The 23,136-nt window shown below is 42.1% G+C and overlaps 1 protein-coding gene across 1 annotated transcript; it reads left to right on the top strand.

Annotated features, from left to right (window-relative positions):
• Positions 1-5,619: 5,619 nt before the first annotated feature.
• On the top strand, positions 5,620-22,138 carry LOC133370471 (kallikrein-14-like). Its single transcript, XM_061596850.1, has 6 exons — positions 5,620-5,995; positions 9,143-9,239; positions 14,045-14,216; positions 20,160-20,413; positions 20,754-20,890; positions 21,902-22,138. The coding sequence occupies exons 1-6, from the start codon at positions 5,990-5,992 to the stop codon at positions 22,079-22,081; spliced, it is 846 nt and encodes a 281-aa protein (XP_061452834.1). The 5' UTR covers positions 5,620-5,989; the 3' UTR covers positions 22,082-22,138.
• Positions 22,139-23,136: the final 998 nt, after the last annotated feature.

Here is a 23,136-nt window from a genome sequence, read left to right as displayed (position 1 = left end):
TCTTTCCATCCTTAGTGTGGAACCACCTAGGGTCCAAGTCAGGGTGGAAGCATCATTGGACCATGACACTTCAGAAGATTTTTGTGCGTATTGACTTTTGTTTTCATGTCAGGGATTCATTTCATAAACTGAGAAGAAATCTGTGTACTCCAGTCTGAAAATATCTACTCCAGACACACTTGCTGCGTAAGAAGCCAGTGTGGTGTAGTCCTTACAGTGTTGGTCTAAATTGGTTAGTTTAAATTGCTTTTTAAAAATGTGTTTTTTAAATCTGTATATTTGTTTTTAATGTTTTAATTGTTGTAAACCGCCCAGAGAGCTTCAGCTATGGAGCAATATATAAATGCAGTAAGTAAATAAATAGGTCTAGGACCTGGGAGACCAGGGTTCAAGTCCTCACTCATCTATGAAGTTCACTGGGTGACCTTAGGCCAGTCGGTGTGTTTCAGCCTAACTATCTCATAAGGTTGTTGTGAGGATAAAGGAGGGGGCGGGAGAGCCACATATGCCACCTTGAGCTCCTTGGAGAAAATATTATAAATGTAATACATAAATAAAATGCTCTGGGGAAAATGAGTTGGGTTCTGTAGTAACAGGCTTGCAGATCCTGTGGTCCACCAGCTGTAGCTGGACCCCAGCTGCCATCAGCTTCAGCCAGCAAGGCCAATAGTTAGAGACGATGAGAGAGGTCATCCAGCAACACCTCTACGGCCACAGGGTTCCCCATCCTTGCCTTCACAACAATAGAGAAGACAACCCTGAACTTTATTTTACAACTCGTTTTGAAAGTATCTGGCACAACTTGCTTTCTGTTTCTCTATCAAAACTGGTACATAGCAAACTATATCCCCACAATGTGATGTAATCATTTATTTAATGTAGGAGTGGTGAACCTCTGACCCTCCAAGGTGCTCTTGGACTCCAGTTTCTATAGCCCTACCCAGCAAGACCAATGGCTGGGATTATGGGAGCTGGAGTCTAACAACTTTTGGAGCATCACAGGTCCCCCACCCCTGATTTAAGGGAGAAGAAGAAAAGCTGACAAAAGGTCTCTTGTCCTGTGATTCTAATGACTTTATGTTTGTGATCTTACCCTGACACATAAGTATGTCTTCCTGTATGTTCAGTTTCCACTTCACATTTGTTTTGCATTTCAAGAGTAATGCATTATTGAGATAAGGACTGCTGTAATAATTGCTGTAAAATGCCCAGAGAGCTTCAGCTATGGGGCGGTATATAAATGCATGTATGTATGTATGTATGTATAAATAAATAAATAAATAAGAATACAGGACTGAATGGTACAAGACATGTGCTGACTTAATCATAAGCATGAGTGAAGTGTTTGCAGAGATCAAGGATTGTAGGAGAACATGAAGTTCCCCAATGCTAGAGATTCCCAGGAACAGTAGTGAGATCAACTCCATAGGTCTCAGACAACATTAACATCTGTTTTGAATGGATTTCATCTAAACTACGGATTCACAAACGGCACTCTGTGAACTTTATTCAGGTGGTCCATGGTGTGTCTGTGGACTTCTGGTTAACAATGGGAGATGGCACATCCATGGCCTTAAATATTCATATGGATTTTTAATTGTATTTTATGGCTTCGTAATATTGTATTTTATCATATTACAATTTGAATACTAGGGAATACTATGAAATACAATACATAAGAAATAAAAGAAGCAACAAAAAGGCAATTAAATTTCATGCAGCATCTACCACAGTACATTACAATGGCTACAACAAGCAGAAAAATCATTAAGGGGGTCTGCCAAGACCCTCAGCAATTTACAGGTTGTCCACTGAGGGGGGGGGAAGGAAATCACTGATCTAAACCTATTCATGAATAAATGGTCTGTGTTCATCCATTTTAAGAATAAAAGGGCATAAGTATAGATGGGCAAGAAATTCGACACAGTTCGCATTTGAATCTATCAAATTTGCGCTTTCCAAAGCAGTGTGAGTAGGGGTGTAGTCATCCAGGGTCTCAGGGGGTCTTAGACCCTTTACCTTTTTGGGAGCAGGGTCCCTATGTCTTCAGCATCCTATGAGACTATCAGCATGAAAAGGGAGTGTGTTAGCCACTGCGAAGAGTCTTCTAACATGCTTCCTTGTCCTTTCCTGCTGATTGGAACCAATCAGAGTGAAAGGAGGTGAGTCTGCCATTGAGAAGTGTCTTCTCAATGGCTAACACTCTCCCCTTTCATGCTTATTGCCTCCTAGGGATATCTGTTGTTGTGGGAGAAGGCATTAACAAGGATCTCATTCTCAACCCAGCAGCAAAAAAGGGGGGCATGGCTGTGACTAATATGAAAGGACCCTGCACTTCAGAATTTGCCACTATACTGCTGAATATGGGAACCGAAACACAGCCATCCTTTGAAATTCACACTATTTGAATCTAGCGTTGCAGTTCGCCAACCAATGTTTACAAAATCTATATGTATGGGGGAAGTGTGCATAAAAATGAATATATGAGTGAAAATAACATACAAAAATGCATTAGATGATGAGAAATTGCGTGCAAAAATGTGTACATTAGTCAAAACCACCTGCAAAAATATGTTTATTAGAAGAAATTTGCACTAAAATGCTGGAGAATTTTCATGAGGATTTTGTTAAAAAAAATCTTAGACTACTGCAGAAATGTGGAGAACTGGATTTAAGAATGGAAACATGAGAAACTGAGAGAACCGAAATTGCCAGATTATTTCATCCCTAGTCATAAAACAGGGATGTGGACCTCTAGATGTTGTTGGACTCCAGTTCCCATCATCTTCAGTCAGCATGTCCAATGGCCAGGGATGGTAAAATTTGTCATCCAACAACATCTGGAGGGCTACAGGTTTCCCATCCCTGATATAATAAATCTCCTCCCCAATAACATTTCGGAATACAATAAAAACATATATAAAGCAGTTGCATTATATAAACTATATAAAATATATTATTTAACTATATAAATATAGTTTGTATATATTATTTAAATATACAAAAATAGTTAAAACAATTCCATATATAAAATTAATTTTGAATCCAATGCAGATAACAACTATTTTTGTTTGTAATAACTTTTGGTTTGGAAGAGAGTCATAGGGCAGCCTGGAACCTGCAAGAAATATGCCTCTAATTAATTTGAAACTGTCAGCGAGCTAGTTTATATTTATCTTTCTGCTCGATTCTTCCAACTGATTATGTAACTGTATATGGTTTATTTGTAACAGTCCTTGACCAGGCTTGATACTTTGTAGATTGTTTTGTATTGGCTGAAATGGTTGGGTTTATTTTTTATGGTTCTCTTTAAAATTAATATACATTATTTAAAACAGCTTGCCTCCTGAAAAAAAAACCAGCTGGGATGGTTTTAATTGGAAAAGAAAAGCTAACCCCACTCCCACACACAGTGGTCCTGATCCTGTTTCTTCTCCCCCCTTCCAAATGCTATTGTTTAACAATCACAGGTGCATTTAATGTGAGCAGAAATGTAACAAAGCAGCACTTGGCCCTGAGGCAACCACCTCACTTTGCCTCATAGTAGGGCCGGCTCTTCAACCTCATAACTCTTGCTCCCCCTGCAGCATCAGCAGGAATTCAAGATTCAGTCATCATCAACAACTATTTACACAGCAACCTAAATTGAGCATGACCTTGAATGACACTGCACTTCTGTGAGTCAGAAGCAGAAGTGAATTCCTGTTTTTATAGGATTGGGAATGAGCTGGATATCCTCTTGGAATACCTTCCAAACCTGTGATTCCATATTTGGGAGACTGGGCCGTAGAGATGAGAACTTTCAAAATGGTCAAACCAGTATTTTTGTTATGTAAATAGCCTGGCCAGATCTGTTAAGTTATCCCCTTTGTTATGTAAGCTAAGGGCAATATGTTGCCACAGGAACTAAACCTGGAGAGTCTTCTAGAAGCTGACAGCCAATATGGCAAAAGAACACATGTCATTCTTTCCTCTTCCCTAGTTGGAGGTGATGGCATCCAGGCATATGTGTGTGTGAAAGAGGTGGATTTGGCATCACACAAAGTCACAGAGAGAGGCTGAGTTTTATACTCTGGAAGCTTATTGTTGTCTCCATAGAAATTTGATGGGGAAGCAGTGAACTTTGAGACATCTGTTGGAGTTAAGCCGTATCTTCACTCTATGCTCAACCTGTATATATGCATACACCAAACATCCAAATAAAACTTAGGGGTTATGCCCGCCTTTTCTAAATCCATAGAAAGTTTTGGGTTCTTTCAGTTTCCCATTTTTCCAGTCTGAAGTTCAGTTCTTCACATCAGCTTGTGAATTTTTTTTTAAGTTCTCATGAAAATTCATCATCGTTTTAGTGTGAATTTCTTCTAATGTACACATTTTTGTATACAATTTTGCCTGATATACCCATATTTTGCAAGCAATTTTTCCCAATATAATACATTGTTGTCTGTTATTTTTACTAATATATGCATTATGTCTCCTTTATCTAGAATATACATTTTTGTACACATTACTTGATTGGAGAACTGCATTGCAAAATGTGGAGAAGTGTGAATTTCAAAGGATAACTGTATTTTTGTTCATGTAGTGTTTCAGGAAGCACAAATTAGGTAGATTTGTGTATGTTAGGAGAAACTTACAGTAAAATGATGATGAAAGTTCATGAGGACCTTTTCTTTAAAAATAATGAAACTGTTGTGGAAATGTGGAGAACTGAACTTCAGGTTGGACAAATGAGAAACTGGGAGAAATCAAAATGGACAGATTCACCCATCCCTAGTTGAGGGTTGCTTTATTATACTAATACAGGAATGGAGAAGTGGTGGGAGTTAAATCTTTCTACCAAACAAATACATTGACTGTGGCACTCACAATGTGTACCTGGAGAAGGCAAGCTGCACTTACTAACATGGAGAGAATAATAATCCTGCCGTTACCTTGCAGGATTTTTGTCAGAGGCCCTAAAATGAATCTCTACAGCCTACAGAACATCTTATGCGTTATTTATATGACCCTGCAACAGATGTGCATAGCTGTCAGCTGCACAGTTCTCCATGCAGATGTTATACACCACCTAACAGCTGGAAAGAAAACACACAGCTCCTTGCACTTCCATTTTCCTGTTAAAATACCAACAGGAAACTTCCATGTAGACACGCTCTGTGACCCTCAAGCAAAACCAACTACCATAGTTTCCCTCTGTGCACAATGAGGTTATGGAATTCACACAACCACCAGATTTAAGTATGATTATCAGCTTAGATGACATTTTTAAAAGGAGGGGGGTGTTAAGAAGATACAACAACCCTTTTCTCTTTTTAAAGATGTTTTTCAAGCTCTTTTAAAAATGTTTTTAAAGATGTTTTGTTTTAATATGTTTTAAAGTCTGTTTTTATGATGTTTTAAAGTGTTTTCGGTGCTTTTGTTTGCCGCCCTCGGCTCCTATTTGAAGGAAGGGCAGGATATAAATCAAATAATAAATAAATAAATAAATAAATAAATAAATAAAATAGAAAGCTCCCAGGATTAAAGAAGGTATCACAAGGGGTGGAACAAATTGTCAGCTGGAGGCAGGCAGACAGGCAGGGGTTTTCAAAAAGGAGATCTTTCTCTCTTGATGGCCTAATTTAAAGCAGTACTTTAAAAAAAAGGTGCAGCAAGCAAGTGGGTTGGAAGTGGCAGAAAAGAATATTCACACATGCACACCAATAGGTGGGCAAAAGTTATATTTTGGAGATCCAGGTACACAAAGGAGAAGGAACAGGTCTGCTGCAGAGGCTGTACATGGTAAGAAGGCAGGGAGTTGCCCTCCTTGCCTAGATGTGTGAGAGATAAACACAGATCAAGGGAAGATGGGCAGATAATGCACATTTGACTCACAGCCCAGGCGGCGGCGGGAGCAGCAGCAGCAACAGTGACAAACTGCAGACACTTTTGGAAACCTCTTCTTACTGGACACTCTGTGGCTGCAAGTGCTTCTTCCCTCCTAGGAATGCAGGTAATTTTGGATTTGTGTGAGCAAAGTGGGTGAGGGAGGTCTGCGTGGGCAAGGCAATGAGCTGCAGGAAAGCCCACAGATAAAAAGAAGGTGAATGGTTGAGGGTCCCTCCAGACTGATGTTTTATTGCAGGTGTATTCTGCAGCGTGCTCTTGAGACAATCAGAGCACATTCGCAGTGGATTTATTCTGCTTTGTTAGTTGTTCTGTGATGCTTCCCCAATGCTACCATGTTGTTTCTATCTGGAGGGGCTATAGTGCCACAGAAGTGGGACAAACAGCCTCCCAGAACATTAGTGGCGAGAAAAGTTACGGAATTTCAGCAGGACGTTACAGGATATGAACAGACTGGAAATGAAGCAGTACGACAGCCACAAAACCTTTGCAGGCAAATAGTACTGTCCACAGGACCATGTGTGACTGCCCTTATAGCATCATGAGCACAAATCATCATGAATGCATACTAAAAAGAGTGTCTGGAGGGGCGCCAACACTGATCTGCAGTTATTTTCTCAGCTCTCCTTCAAGGTTCCACGTAAGACTGCTTTCCCAGCTGTCCAAAAAGCAGAGCTTGGAAAAGTTACTTTTTTTGAACTACAACTCCCATCAGCCCAATCCAGTGGCCATGCTGGCTGGGGCTGATGGGAGTTGTAGTTCAAAAAAAGTAACTTTTCCAAGCTGTGCCAAAAAGCTGCTGCATCGTGGCTTCTTGCAGATGATAAAGGCCACAATCCTAAACATGCTTACCGGAGAGTAAACCCCATTAAACTCAATGAACTTTACTTCTGAGTAGGCAGGTCTAGGATTACACAGTTTGTCTGCTCTCCTGCCCTTGCTGTACATATACTCTCCAGGCATATTTTATATAGAACTAGGCTTTAGGCTTTTGTCGGGCAATCCTCTCTTGCTACAGAATGACTACTTCACATCGGTTCAGTGACATTTTCTGTACCTACCCCCTATCCTACTAAAACCATTCCTAATCTTTGGACAGACTGATATAGTTTGAGAAATTTTAAAAATTCCCAATGTTTAAACATTTCACACTGAGACATGAATCAGTGCTTGGATTAATCCATTTAATTTTTGATATATTAAAAATATTAATCTTGTTTTCTCTGTTTAATTTGGAAGAGCAGCCAGAAAAGGCTGGTTGGATAGATGGAGATCATGCAGGACTTTTAAAAAAGCCTTTCCATCATTTGTTCCCTATTTATATCATTAGGATTGCTACATATATGAAAATACACTTCTGACAAAGGTTTAAAAATCAACATTTCCTTGATTGATTTTTGTCAATGATTTAACATATTCTGTTAGTGCAATTTCAGTTCACATGTTTGGAATAGAGCTATGCCAAAAATAACTTTTTAAACGATTGGTGGTGGTGGTTAGGGGTGGGGGAGAAATTCTATTCCATTCACATTTAAAGAGGAATCTATTAAATCCACACTTTCCAAAACAATATGAGAACCAAAAAACAGCAATCCTTTGACATTCACACTTACCTGAACTTTGCGTTGCAGTTCTCCAACCAAGCAATGTTTACAAAAATGCATATATTAGGGGAAAGTCTGCATAAAAATAAATATGTTCGTGAAAAATAACATAAAATACATTATAGTAGGAGAAATTGCTTGCAAATTTGTCAAAACTGCATACAAAAATGTATTTATTGGGATAAATTCACACTAAAATGCTGAAGAATATTCAAGAGGATTTTTAAAAAAAACAAATGCAAATTGCTACAGAAATGTGAAGAACTGAATTTAAGATTGGAAAAATGAGAAAATGAGAGAACTGAAATTGACAGATCCTTCCATCCGTACTGTGAGGGGGACAAAACCATCCTGGAAAATACATGTGTCAGGGAGTGGGGCGGCGGGGGGGAGAAGAAATGTACCTGAAATGTTCAGGGGGGGTTGCTTCTTACTGTACTTAATCTTATGAGGTGCCCAAGGATTTCTCTGGTTTTCCTTGCTTTTTTAACTTTGAATCTTAAAGTTAAGTGTAGGGCAGGTGGGCATGGCGTGGCCAAAATGGCTTTGTAGGCCACATGAGGACACCTAGGTGGCTTAGGCTGACCCATGGGCCAGAGATTTCCCACTGCTGTTTTAAAGGAAAGCCCTTCACCACTCACAGCAGAGCAAGATTCTCTCAAAATCTGCCTGCTGGCTGCTGTTCCTTGGGAGCAGTGGAGGCTGGTGGCTCCGATCTCAGTGGAACAGTGAATCTGCTCCAGTTTTAGTCTGAACTTTCAAGGAGTTGTCCAAGTTACATGCAACTCCTTGAAAGTTTGAACTAAACCCCAGAGCAGATCCACTGCCCCACTGACGTCAGAGCTTCCTGCTTCCACTACTTGGGAGTGATACCCAAGGGAACTCTGGGACTTGCAGCTCTGCAAGACGAATAGGGGCCTCCTAACAACTCTCAGCACCCTTAACATACTACAGTTCTCAGGACTGTTTCAGGGAATCCATGTTTAAGGTGGCATGACAATGTTTCAAATGTATAGTGCAGGTGGGGCCCAACATAGCACTCCACTGGGGTAGCAGTGCTGCTTCCATGGCAGCAACAGGAAAATCTATGAAGGTGGTCGATCAAGGGGCCTCTCCACTATCCCTCTTTCTCCCTAATTCATGTGTACACGCATGCACATACATTGTAATTAGTGTCTTGATCTCCAGCTCAGTGAAGATAAGATTCTTGGATCCAAGCCAACGAAATGATAAAATGCAAGCACCTCGGCTTAACTGGGTTGTGGATTGGGCTGTGTTTATATCTGATAGTGTTGATGTTCTTTTGTGTTGAAGCCAAGACAGCTGCAAAATGTCAGGGGGCACAGAAGCCCCCCTGGGTTCATTCAGCTCACCATTCAGAGACATGACAAAATAACCTTAACCTCAGTCTCTTGCTGGAGGACAGCTCAGGCTCCCAGAAGAAGGGCCATCCCAGGACCAAGGGCCACAGCAGGGAGCTTCCTTCCTCCTTGTTCCAGGGGCTGAGCAGCAGCAGACAGGTTGTGTGGGAGGGTGCAGAACCCACATAACTGGAACCCTCTGCTTTCAGACAAAAAGAAGGAAGGTGGGACCAGCTGGGATTTAAGGGTGATGAATTCAGTGACTATAAACTGCTCTTGATCCAACAGCACTGCCAACAAGAAGACAAACATATGCAGGTGGCATTTACTCCCTGCAGGGCCGTGAGGCTTCTGACAACAGCAATATTTCTCCTGGCTATTACAGGTAGGGAATTATCACCTGGGCCTATGGCTGAAAGTACCTGCTTAAGATAATAATGAGTGAGTATGTGTCTGTGCACCCACAATGTGTATTTCTATGTCTGGATTACTGACCATCTGACCTGAAGCTCAGTGGCAGAGTGCATGTTTGGTACTTCTCAAAGTGCTGGTTTTGACTTTTAAAGCCCAATACTGCCCAGGGACTGTGACATCTCAAGGACCGCCTCTACCCAAACGAACCAGCTCAGACCTTTCAGTCTACTTCAGAGGCCCTTCTATGTGTGCCCCACTCAAGAGAGTGAACCACACAAGAATGGGCCTTTTCAGTGGTGGCCCTCCTGTCTGTGGAAAGCTTTCCCAAGGGAGGTGCACCTGGCACCGTCATTGTCAGTTGTCACTGTCAGTAAACATTTTTGTTTTCTCAAGCATTTGGTAGTTACGTTGCCTTCTATGGTGGTGCTCATCTTTTAGTGGGGTGGGTTAGACATTAACATTTATTGAGCATTTTATGTACTTTGTATTGTTCTTTGTTTTAATTTTTTTCTGGTTTTAAATTGCCTTTATTTTATTTTATCTTGTTAAGTCTCTTTGAGACTTTTGTATAAAGCAATGGACAATTCATCGAGTATTATTATTATTATTATTATTGTTATTTTGTATGCAGAAGGTTCAAGGTTGAATTCTCCTGTTAAAAGCATCAGCTGCTGCCAGTCAATGTAGACAATACTAAGATACATTGACAAAGTATCTTTGAATGGGGTCACAAGTCATGGTCCAGTTGTTTTGCACATAACTAAATTACATGGCGTTGCTCTTCATGATGTGGACATTTTTGGGGGAGCAGGGTTCACCCATGTTGAGTTATTCATCTCTGAACAGCTCAGTACCTATCTGGGTAATCATACAGCGTGTTTGGGTTCAACGCCCTTATCAAAGATACATCACAAATACACTGTGTGCTGGATACATACTGACCTATTCACAAATTCATTCCATGATGCCGTAATCTACTAAGAAATGAAATGCCATGTTGATTTCAGCGTGGCAATTATACCTGGAAATGGGCGTGGGGCAAATCAAACAGTCACTCTCCCCAGATGCTGCTCTCAAATCCTGTGCGTATTTTTATTGTTAGAACATTCATTTATTTAACTAGAGCTGTATTTGCTGTGTAACAAACACTGCCCATTTTTAAAATTCCCACTTGTTTTTCTTTTCCAATGATTTCAATGGGAGATCCAGCGGCTCTTCTGCTGACCGTAACTTTGGCATTTTCCTTCCAATTTACCTGGAATTTTCAGATGTTCTACTACCCCTTCAAAGGATCAAACCTGCCAAATGTCAGAAAGTTAGGGAAAGGGTGCCTATTCTATAGCAGTTATGAAGTCATAGAGACAGCATAAATTAATATCTAAAAAATAAATGTAAATAGAACAAAAATTGCAAAAGATACATCACAAATACACTGTGTGCTGGATACATACTGACCTATTCACAGCTCGGAGGGTCGTTACAAGATCTAGGGCCTTTTCAGTGGCTGCCCCCGAATTATGGAACAGTCTCCCCGATGAGGTGCGCCTGGCGCCTACACTTCTATCCTTTCGGCGCCAGGTTAAAACCTTTTTATTCTCCCAGGCATTTTAATCTATTATTTTAATCTATTTTTAGTTCTTATTGTATACCAGGTTGTTTAATTGTTTAATATGTATGTTTTTACTGTTTCTTGTGATTCTATTGTATTTTATTCCCTGTTGTGCACCGCCCTGAGAGCCTTTTGGCTGTGGGCGGTATAGAAATCGAATAAAATAAAATAAATAATAAATAAATCACTAAGTACAAAAGAATGGGAAAGGTAGGGAAAACACAATATGGAATGGATTTAAAATGCTTAAAGGAACTGTACGTTGACTGGGAAATTAGAAGGTGGGGCTGCAGAAAGGAAAAGCCAAAAGGAACCTGAAAACATTCTGTCTCCAAGGAGGAAATGAATGAGCAAAACTCTAGACCTATTCATTCATTTTCTCCCCTGCTCATGCAATCACCATAGCCTATAGGGGAGAGAGGAGACTAGCCCACTGAACTTGCCCTCTCATGCACATCCCCACTGCCATTCCTATAGCCCCTCATATGTTAACGCTTGAATGCCTGCAATGGGGATCCTGCTCTACATTGCCAACCTCCCTTTTCACTCTGAAAACAAATGAAATGAGCATATAGATAGTCATCTGGATCTGATTTGTTTCTTTTCTCCTCGCTTTGTTAACAAAAGGAACATGAAACAAATCATCCCATTTGTTTCATTTTGTCATTTGTTTGAAAATGAGCGTGCTCCCCTAATTCCTGGGTCTGATGACCCTTCTTCATTCATCCCAGCAGCCATGCGGCTTGCCAGTCAATCAGTTTATTGATCCAGTCAACAACTTTGCAATAAAACGTATACATCAGTTAACTTTAGGCACAGGGGAGAAATTCTAAATCTTAATGCAAACCTATCTAATTCACTCATCCTGGACTAATATGCAAACAGAAATGCAGCTGTCCATCAAAATTTGCACTTCTTTGAAATTTGTTTTTCCAGTTGTCAAACCACAAAATATGAACAAAAGGGCATATATTAAAGTAAAGTCTGCATCACATATTAGTGGAAATAGCATATAAATAACACACAAAAATGTGTACTAAAATGCTGACAAATTTTCATGAGGACTTTGAAAAAAATCTAGAAACTGATGCAGAAATGTGCCAAACTGAATTTAAGCTGGGGGGGGGGGATGAGAAATGGAGAGAAACTGAAATTGACAGATTGGCCCATCCCTAGTTAAGTTACAAAAAAATGTCAAATATCTGTCTTATCAGGTAGGAAAACATGATTACATATATTGTTTGGCTTTATCTCCTCATAACGGGTGTGCTGCTATCACAATCAAATGGTGCACTTGGGGGGCCAGCTACGTACTGGGGCACTGGCTGGCCTATGGTGAGACAGAACAGCAGCATTAATGTATTGCCCATGCTATTTATTTAGCAACTATATGCTAAAAATTAAGAAGTCTGCCTTCAGATGCATGCCTGGGCTAAAGATGAGCCTGAAAAGGCTGCAGACTGCTATGGGATCATACTCCCATTCTTACCAGTGACAGTGAGATGCCCTTCAGAGAAGGCATCCTGCTTACTCCCAAACCTCGACATTGCTTATGAAGAATCGGTTCCAAACAAGAGCTTTCTTACTGCTCGCACATCAATGCTTTGTTGCCGGTCCTCAGCTCATTGTCATCCTTGCTTGTGGTAGAGGCTGATGGCTCCAATACTGGTAGGGCAGTGAATCCGCTCCAGGTTTTAGTCCAAACTTTCAAGGAGCAGTTCAAGGTGCTGTAGGCCACTGTTCTTCAACCTTGGGACCCCAGATGTTGTTGGTCTACAGTTCCCATCGTCCCCAGACAGCATGGTCAATGGTCAGGGATGATGGGAGGTGTAGCCCATCAACATCTGGGGACTCAAGGTTGAAGAACAGTGCTGTAAGCTACATTCAGCTGAAAGCACCTTAGACAGCTCCTTGAAAGTTCAGACTAAAACCCGGAGCGGATTCACTGCCCTACTGACATCGGAGGCACCAGCCTCCATTGCTTGCTTGTGCCCTTTGTGTTGCTGCTCTTTATTCCACCTCTCCCCTCTGCCCCAATAGCAGCAGCTAGACCCTCCATCCTTCCTTGTAAGCACCAAAACTGGTCCTGGGGAAAAACGAGAATCTTATTCTTTTTGTCACAAAGCACTATTGCTGATGCCCTGCTATGGAATGCCCTCCTCCACCATGCTCACCTGGCACCCATACTATGGTTTGTTTGTTTGTTTGTTTGTTTAGGTGCCAGGCAAAGACCTTTTTGTTCTCCCAGGCTTTTGAATTGTAATGGACACGTCTCTTTTAGTGCTTTTACAATTCAGGGATGGGGAGCCTGTGGCCCTCCAGAGGTTGCTGGACTCCAGCTCCCATCGGCCTCTGCCAGCTTGGTGAATGACCAGGGATGATGGGAGCCGTAGTCAGCAACATCTGGAGGGTCACAGGTTTCCCATCCCTGTTTTAGATCTTTGCACTTAATTATTCCTTTTGCTTGTTTTAAATTGTGCTTGCTTAGTTGCTGTGTTTGTATTGGTTGTAGCTGTTTTGATTTTTTTTTTAATAATTAGTAGTTTTGATTTTTAATAACAGGTTTTTATCATCTACATTTTGCATGGTATGGCTAGACCACTGGATGTTATTCAAATGTAATAAATAAATAAATGCTGCTATAGAACTTATAGAAATTCATCTGGGCCAGGGATCAGGAACCCAGGGCCTTGGGGCTGAATGGGCCTTCCAGGCCTCTCTGTCTGGACCCTGGGACTTTCTATAGGACACATCCCCTCCCTTCCCAGGTGACATCCTGACCCTGCTTTTTCAGTGCTGTGGCCTGGTTTGACTGTGTCCTTGAACTGTGATGCTGCCTCTTGCTTGCCTGGAGGAGAATGGAGAGATGCATGTGTAGGAAGGTGTGGAAACACCTGGCTGTTGGATGGCTGGAATGTAGCCTACTGTACAAAGGATACTGTCACATCTGATGCCCCACCCACTTTTGTCTCTGGCCCCACCCACCACTAGCATATGGCCCCTGGAAGGCTGACGATGGGCAATCCTTGGTCTGAAAACGTTTCCTCGCCCATGCTGGCCTAGTGTTTGGGCTCCTGGCTGCTTTGCCAGTGAGACTTTCCTGGGGATGGCTGACACTCAAGGTGTGGTTATACCTATCTCTCATGCTGGCTAATTTTTCTCCCCAGTTGTTGCGCAGGATGAGTCGCGGATCATCGGGGGCCAAGAGTGCCCCAGGCACAGTCGACCCTTCCAGGTCATCCTCTCAAACAAGAAGAAAAATGGGCCAGATATTATATGCGGAGGTGTTCTGATAGACAAGGACTGGGTGGCTACTGCTGCCCACTGTGATCACCAGGGGTAAGAGAACGAATGAGAGCTGGGCCTGGGGTAGAGTGCATGGCAGGAAAGGCCGTGGAGGTTGCTTCTGTCCCCAAATATCTGAGAACCAGTTGGGATATAAAGATCAGCAACTCTGGAGCAGTTTTAACCTTTGGTTGTTTCAACCAATATTGTACAGGTAGAAAGCAGCTTGTGCTATTAATCTTTCCTTTCCCCTCCTCCCCGCTAGAGGCTCCCGATTCCCTCTCTCACTGCAGCCCCATAGAACTCAGTCCACAGTGCTGCTCTGGTGGTGGTGATGATGGTGACATTTCATTGATGATTCGCTTCTTACGATGTATTTCAAAGCAATTTCATGAATACAGCAGAAACCATATGCAAACCGTGCATATATAAAAACAATGGCTTGTATCCACTGCTAGTCTACTCTGCGTAGGACTAGCACTGCGTACAACTCATTGTTTTTATAGATATGGTTTGTGTGTGGTTTATTAACAGGAGTTAATCAACATTACCAACTTAGATGCATTTATTTAAGTGGGTCTTACAACCCAGTTGAAACAATTACATATATAAAAACAATTTACAAATACATTTGGATATCGACTACGATAAAAATCTTCCCTTACAAGGCTTGCTGAAAGAGGAAAGTCTTCAACAGGTGCCTAAAAGGCAAAAAAGATGGTGCCTGTCTGATATGTAACAGCAGGGAGTTTCAAAGGGAAGAAGCTGCAGAATGGTTGTCTGTATAAGAAATTAGATGATCTTTTAGTTCAGCAAGTCATAACCTCCCCAACCCCCTTGACCCTCTGAAGAGCCTTGTGGGGGATATGTATGCAGGAGATTGGAGGAGGGAGGAGGGGAGTTTGCCTTCTGCTCATGCCATATTGGGGATAACCCAGAATATTTTTAATCTCCAGATTGGTTTTAAAATAAGATTCTTGCAAGGCTGTGCATGTAAAAACATTTCGCAGGAATGACAGTGCACGCCTAGACATGTCTACTCAGAAGTAAATCCCACTGATTTTAATAGGGCTGACTCCTAGGTAAGTAAGTATTGGACTACAACCTGGTTTATCTAGGAAGCTCGCCGGTAGGCAGTCCTGTAAGTACACAAAATCTATCCAAAAATCCTATCCCAACATCTTAGGATCCTTCCTGGGTGACCTTTTTCCTACAATCCACTTTCACTACAGACACATTCACTGCAGGTATTGCTCTAGAAGCTGTCTTGCGGTTGTAAAATGGAACACCGAAACTTGCTCTGAGAGTCTTGATTTCATGTGCTAATGGATGAGCAGGAAGAAAAACTCCAGAGGTCTCAGTTGTTGGCTACATTTGGGTGGTTACATCTCAGGTTGAGCGAAGATATATTGAGTCCTTTCCCCTCTTTCATGGAACATTCATGGAACATTCCAATGAACATTCCAATGAAATGCAGACATCTCCCATCAAACCATTGTTTCCTGGTTTGTGCAAACCAAGATAGTATGACTACCAGCTTTGGAACAAGCTGGGATTTTAAAGCACAACAATTGCTTAATTGGTGACTTCCACATTTAACTGATGCATGCATAAGGGAGGAAAGAAGGGGATGCATACACTAGCAAAAGGCTTGTTCACATCTCAGCCTTTCAAGATAAGATAAGATCATCTAAATGTGGCTGCTGCGATCTACATACCTGGAATTAAGTTCCATTGAAGCACAAAGGCTTTCTTTCTAACAAAACTGGGTTTAGCATGGAGGGGTCAGAGTGAGGTGGAGGAAAGAGGGAAAACCAATGAAAAAATGCCCTCCATCTCCCTCATGTTCCTACTCCACTCCATTACTGCCAACAAGGATGATCAACCATTTGGAAGGCAGGACTTACAGAGAGGGAAAGGCTTACAGAGAACTGGGCATGTTTACTTTAGAGAGGAAAGAGGACTGACTGCAATTTCCTAATAGCTAAGGAGCAATCATGACACAGAGGGAGGGTGAGTGTTTGTAGTTTTTCAGCTGGTAACTCTCAAGGAGACAAGAAGTCTAGGCGCCATCACTTACTCTCATATTGCCTCATTAGATGGCCTCCCATGAGTCAACGTTGTTCTGTGATCGGTTTCTTTCTTCATGCGAACGTAACAGCCAGGTGACCTAGAAAGGTTCATATTTCAGAACAGTCATCAGAACAGCAATCTTCCCGATCATCTTGTAAAATGAGTGGTGATGCCACTTCTCATCACGTCCTAATCTGCCAACTAAACTAAACTAATCTGCTCAGAGACCAACAGTGGTTGAAGGAAGGTGGGATCAGGGAACTTTCCCACTAACAAACATTTCAAAAATGCACTTCTTTCTCTTTTCCCATAGGAAATGTATTAATATAATTATTTTTATTTTGTCATCTCGTTTTTCAGTACTGAAGGATTTTTCTTTCTTATTATTAATATTGATGTGTTACATTTATATCCAGCCTTTCTTCCAAAAAGCTGAAGATGGTGTACATGGTTCTCTCTCTCCTTATTTTATCCTCACAAGAACCCTGTGAGGTAGGTTAGTCTGAGAGACAGTGATTGGCCCAGGGTCACCCAGTCAGCTTCATGGCTGAGGGGCGCAATTTTACATGAATGAATGGAGCATGTGTGTGTTCACCAAGGATCGGCAAATCTTTCAATTTTGGTTTCTTGCCATTTCCTATGTTTCTAATTTTAAGTTCAGTTCTCCACATTTCTACGTTTTCAAAGTCTTTTTTTAAAAAGGCTTCATGAAAATTCAACGGCATCTTAGTGCAGATTTCTCCCTAACACACACGTTTAAGTGCAATTTACCTAATATACATAGCACTGCAAGCAATGTCCCCTAATAATGTAGTTTTCACAAATAAATGTACTTTTATGCACACTACATAGTGTATGCATTTACTGATACTTATTTTTTGCCTTTAGGGAATATTTTGTTAAACTTTTCTTAGTTGCTAGCGTTGTTGTCTGTCTCCGGGCTTTAACTCCCTAACTCAGCCCCTTTAGATCGGGGGGGGGAACCACTGGAGCTTGGATGTTGCTGGACTATAACTCCCATCAACTGCAGCAAGCCTGGCCAATGGCCTGAGATGATGGGAGTTGTAGTTCAGCAACATCTGAAGGGCCAACGGTTCCCCACACTTGCTCTAGTTGTGAAATCTCCAAGTGGGTGGTGGACTCATCTTGTCTCTAGCTCACATATACACATCAACAAGTGTGCATGAAGATGAAATCACAATGCTGGGCATAGCTGAGCCTGCCATTTCATATTCTGATGAGGTTCATTTGGGACTGTTGAAAATCTCTTGTAGGACAATTGATAGTGGGGTATTGCATGTATGTTGCTATCTTCAACTGTGAAATGTTGGAAGAGTTGGTTTAGAATCCTGAAAAATGCAGTGGTAATGCTATCATCACTAAAGTACCACCTTTGCATCTTTGAATCTAGGATTACAACTCCCAGCATCTCTGACCGCTGGTCATACTGGCCAAGGCTGTTGGGAGTTGAAGTCCAACTATACCTGGAGGGCATCAAATTGTAATGTCTGAATTTACTCTCAGGCTACCAACTTTAAAGGAGCAGCACATACTGATCTAGATCTGCCATAACTTCATATATACCAGTTAGGTACAAGGATGTAGCTGTCCAGGGTCTCAGGAGCTCTTAGACCCCTTACGTTTTGGGGAGCAGGGTTCCAGCAGAGTCCCTATGTCTCCAGCATCCTATGAACCAATCAGCTTGAAAGGGAAGTGAATTGAGGGGAGCTTGCAAGGGGAGCCACTGAGAAGAGTCTTTTAATGTGCTTCCTTGTCCTTTCCTGCTGACTGGAGGCAATCAGAGTGAAAGGAGGTGAGTCAGCCACTGAGAAGACTCTTTTCAGTAGCTAACATTTTCCCCTTTCACGCTAATTGACTCCTACGGACATCTGTGGTTGTTGGAGAGGGCATTAACAGGGATCTCATTCTCAGCCCAACAGCAAAAAAAAAAGGGTGTGTGTGTGGCTGTGGCTAACATGAAGGGACCCTGCACTTCTGAATTTGCCGCTAAGCTACTGGTTAGGTATAGATTTCAGTGAGGACACTACAGGCTAATATTGGTTTGATAGTTATTTCTTCTCCCCAGGGACTCTTGGTAACTGTAATTTGAGGGAGAGGGGAGAGACAGACAGAGAGAGAAAAGGGATCTGTAACAGAGAATTCTCACCATCCTAATCAAAGTACAATTCCCAGGACTCTTTGGGAGAAGCCATGAGAGTTACACTGGTACAAAAACAAATATACATTTTTAGTGAACATATGTCCCTAGTGTTATTAAATATTGGCTTATTTGGAGCTAGGGATGGTATCAAAAACTGCAAATAAAGCACTCAGTGCAGTTTTCCCTGCCTGCAATACTCACTTTATTGCAACACAAGCACCCTTCCTTAGTTACTCACAAATAGGGATGGGGGAGAAGTTTGGTTTAGTTCACACTTTATTGTGAACCTACCTTCCCAAAACCATATGTGAACTGAAATGCAGCTATCCTTTGAAACTTGCACTTCTTCCTAATTTTGCGACACAGTTCTCCAACCACATAATTAATTATAAGCATCTCAAGGTTTATGTTTAGCTTTTGCACCTATGCTAAGAAAAAGTCAGCTGACAGTCTTGGCACATGCTCAGAACCTGATAGCCCTCCCCCACACACACAATTTTAAAGCCATGCTCCAGATATGTTTAACCCGGAGCAGGGTAGCCACTTACATATTGCAAAAAAGAGCAAATGCATCACCACAAATAGGGCAAAAGAGGACACAGATCTGTATAAAATCTGCATGTGTCAATGTATATGTATAGTTGCACATTTAGAAATAGGGGGTGGAATAGGAAGCAAAGGGGGTGGAGCAAAAAATCTAATATCCAACACGTTCCAGACCTCTGAGATCCTTCACCAAGAAGCTTCAAATACAGAAGGTCAATCTTTTGTTAAACTGCGTTCACTTTCCTTCTACTGAAAGTGGAGACAGGGTTGGGGCTCTGCATAGCCCCATCACCACCAAACCGGTTTGACACAGGGACCACCCATCCTGGATCTAGCCCTGAATCAATTACCTGCAAGATCCTTTCCAGCTCTGTGATGCTATAATGTTACAGAACTGTCATCAGATCATTTCCTCATAGGAAAATAGGAAGCGGCCTTTTACTGAGTCAGACTATTGGTCCATCTAGTTTAGTATTGTCCACTCTGGCTGACAGCGGCTCTCCAGGATTTCAGGCAGGATTCTCTCTCAGGCGCACTTGGAGATGCGAGGGATTGAGTCTGCATGCAAAGCAGATGCTCTGCCTCTGAGCTATGGCCCTTCCCCCAAATGCCACTAAAATCATACAATAATAAACTTTATAAAGGGACAGAAAAAAACAAGGCACAACAAACAATATAGGGCAAGGCATGCAAAGACAGCAGTTAGTTTTCAAAGGGCAACAAGATTTGCACCTGCCTTCAGAAGGTCAGCAGAAGGCAGATGTACAGACTACACAATGTCGTCATTGTTTTTGAAATGATTCCCCCGTTCCTGGGATACTTTGCAGAAAGTTATTATTATTTCCATTTATAGACTGCTTACTATCTAAAAGATCTCAAAGCAGTTTACAATAGAATACACAAGGTCCAATAAAAAAACATATCAAATTAATTGCAAAGCAAAATACATAAACAATATCCATATCCATAAACATATACATAAACACAGTATAAAAGCTAGAATTCACCAAGGGAAGCCCGTACGCCGCCCTCCCACTCTATGAAAGTGTCAGAAAACTGAAATGATGTTGACCATGGAGGAGGGCGACAAGCTGGTGAAAGGTTATCTCTTCCCTGGGGCGGCTTGCGTTGTGTGATATAAATGGATGTGATTTAAATGTGTGATGTAGATCTGTTTCTTATGGCTTTTCTTTCGTTCTTTTTCTTGTCCCCTGCAGGGTCATCCACATGCGGGTGGGTGATTACAGCCTCCGGGCCAAGGAGGGTTCAGAGCAGTGCATCACCTCAGCGCAGAAATTCCTATACCCAGGCTACAACCCCACCACACATGACAGCGACATTATGTTGATACGACTGCGCAATTCTGCCATCATCAATGAATATGTCCGGCCCATTCAACTGGCAACCGAATGTCCCAAGCCTAACATTCCTTGCGAGGTGTCCGGCTGGGGGACTACAAAGACCCCTCAATGTACAGTAGAGATTTCCCAATAGACGGGGGGGGAACTAATGGCTGTGGCCTGCTCATGCTGTCCCTATCTCCACCTTTTCCATCTCCACAAACCACTACATTCTCATATTCTCCAGGGAATCTCTGATGGATAAGAAATGTAGGGATGTGATTATGGGGGTACCCAAGACTGCTGGGATATAGCTTTCGGGGTGCAGAAAAAACAATAGTAGGGCTCTCTGCCCCACTTTGCCATCGTGAACAGCCCCCCCCCCCGGTTGGACCTAAATGTACAAGTAGTGGCTTTCTCTCTGATATCCTCAACATATCCATAAAAACTGTCTGTGTTCTTTGTTTGCAGCAGAGTTTCCTGACATCCTGCAGTGTGCACGGGTCTACACAATGTCGAATGAAGAGTGCAACCAGGCATACCCTAATTCCATCACAGAAAACATGATGTGCGCTGCTGTGAGTGGAGGTGGTGTGGACTCCTGCCAGGTGAGAGGTCTTCCTCTATTGGCCAAAACATCCCCACAATGGAATAAGATGTTTGCCAGAACACTAGCTCGAAGCAGCTTTAGATGGTCCACACCTGGGCACCCAACATGGTGCCTATGGGTACCATGGCACCTTCAGAAGCCACTGTTGGTGCCCACCCAGGCCCCCTTCCACTCCCTTTTTTTTTTTATGTCGAGAGCATTTTTTGGCCTTTGTTGTGGGTGGTATTGGTTGATTGGTTGAGAAGATTGCCTGCTTTTATTTTGTCATTGTTTTATTTGTTTTTATTTATTTACTATTGGATTTATATCCCACCCTTCCTCCTGTAGCAGCCCAGGTCCGCAGATTTATCAACAAAACAATTTAAGAACAACAAAAAGAAAAGGGTTCTAAAACAGCTTTCTAACATAGGAGGGAGTAGATTTTTCACTAGTTGTTTGGCAGGTTCTGAAGCCTGGGGTTTTTTTCTGTGAAATGGGTATGTTGTGGTATCCACAACAGTTTCTTGGTTTTCCGGGTTTATCCCTGGGCCCAAAATTTATCCTCAGCCCAAAAAGGTTGAGGACCCTTAGTCCACATAGCCCTTCAGAAGTTCCACTTCTGAGGACACAATCCTACACAATCCAATATATATTACTAAAACAAGGACCGAGATAAAGAATCCCAGGATTCTTTGGGGGAAGCCTGGACTGTTTAAAGTGATATAATGCAGCTTTAAATGTGGAGTGGAGATGGGGCCATAATTCATTTCCCTTCTCACAGTCCCAATAATAACATTAAAGCAGGCAATCAACAACACGGCCACAAGAGAATGATCTCTCTCCCCCCCCCATCTCATTCTCTATAGCAATCTTTCTCTTTCCTCACTCTTGGGCTGGTAGCCCTGGTTATTTAGAAATTCAAGCTTGCCTAGCAAGGTCAGACTGAGCATTTTCATGTTGCTTTATCTTTTGACTTGGGAGCTGGGACAGATATAGTTTAAAGAACCATGTGAATAAATCTGCTCTGCAGGGTGACTCCGGTGGGCCACTAGTGTGCAACAACAAACTCCAAGGCATCATCTCGTGGGGGATGCAGATCTGTGCACAACCTGGCAAGCCTGGGGTCTATACCAACATTTGCCGGTTCACCAGCTGGATTCGCAACACCATACAGAGCAACTCGGGCAACCGCACTGCAAGCACTTTCTAGTGCAATGGAGAGATGCGCTGGGGGCTCTTGCTCTCAGAATAAAGATATGAAATCTGAGATTTTCCCCATCATCTCTATATTCCACCAGCCATTAGGAGGTATTTATTGTGCTGCAGCATTGTCCCTCCTTGGATTCCCTGGCACTTGACTATCAGAGTTATTTACTTACTGTTTGAGTTTTGGGTATATATATATTTCAGCAGAGTGCCAAAATAACTGGTCTTTTAAGACTGGTAGTTGAGAGAATAAATAAACTTAAGGTTTATTACTACAGAGGGGCAAAGTAATACATGCAGAAGCAGCTATGTGGCTTCCACTCAGGCAGCCATTACCAACTAACTGAGAAAAACGACAGGAAGAGAAGGGAGAAAGGGGAGGAGCAAAGTCTGCAAAAGCAACAAACACTTTAGAGGAAGAATCAGCAGAGGAAAGAATAGAACATTTACATGAAGGACCTGCAACAAAATGTTGCAGTGTGAAGTGCTCCCTCTTCAGGATTCTAGCCACTCCATTTCTAGGCACTCCACCCCAGCTGAGTGGGGATTTCCCCCTGAGCATGCTCAGTCCTCTCTAAGCTTGGCATGGTGGTAGTATTTCTTTATTTAAATAATCAAAAGCCGCTTTTCTGGACCAACTCCGCACAAGGCATCAACCAACATACAAGCATAAAAATACAATAGAACAGTATAATAAAACCTTGACATGAAAATGCAAGATGCCAACAATATATTAAAATATAATTCAATTGTGTGAAACAGGGGTCATTAGCCTTTTGGGGCCAGTGGGCGCATTTAGAATTTTAAACAACCAAAACAGTTAAACAGTTAAAAACAACCTAAACTTGCAGCTAAACATGCACCACGACTACAAGTGTGCAGGGCTTGCCTGTCTGTTTGGTAGATAGGACATTTTGAGTGTCAGCCCTGAAGATACTCTCTGCTACACTATAAAGGAAAAAAAATGTCACCTGATGCATAATGATTGACAGGTGGGCCCACCCATCCATCTGGGCCCACCCATCTGTCAAAATGGCCCAATCAGGTTGGGGGAACCCA

This window comes from Rhineura floridana, chromosome 15, assembly GCF_030035675.1.
Source record: "Rhineura floridana isolate rRhiFlo1 chromosome 15, rRhiFlo1.hap2, whole genome shotgun sequence".
NCBI lineage: Eukaryota > Metazoa > Chordata > Lepidosauria > Squamata > Rhineuridae > Rhineura > Rhineura floridana.
The sequence above is the reverse complement of the archived record's forward strand: the minus strand, read 5'-3'. Positions and strand labels throughout refer to the sequence as shown.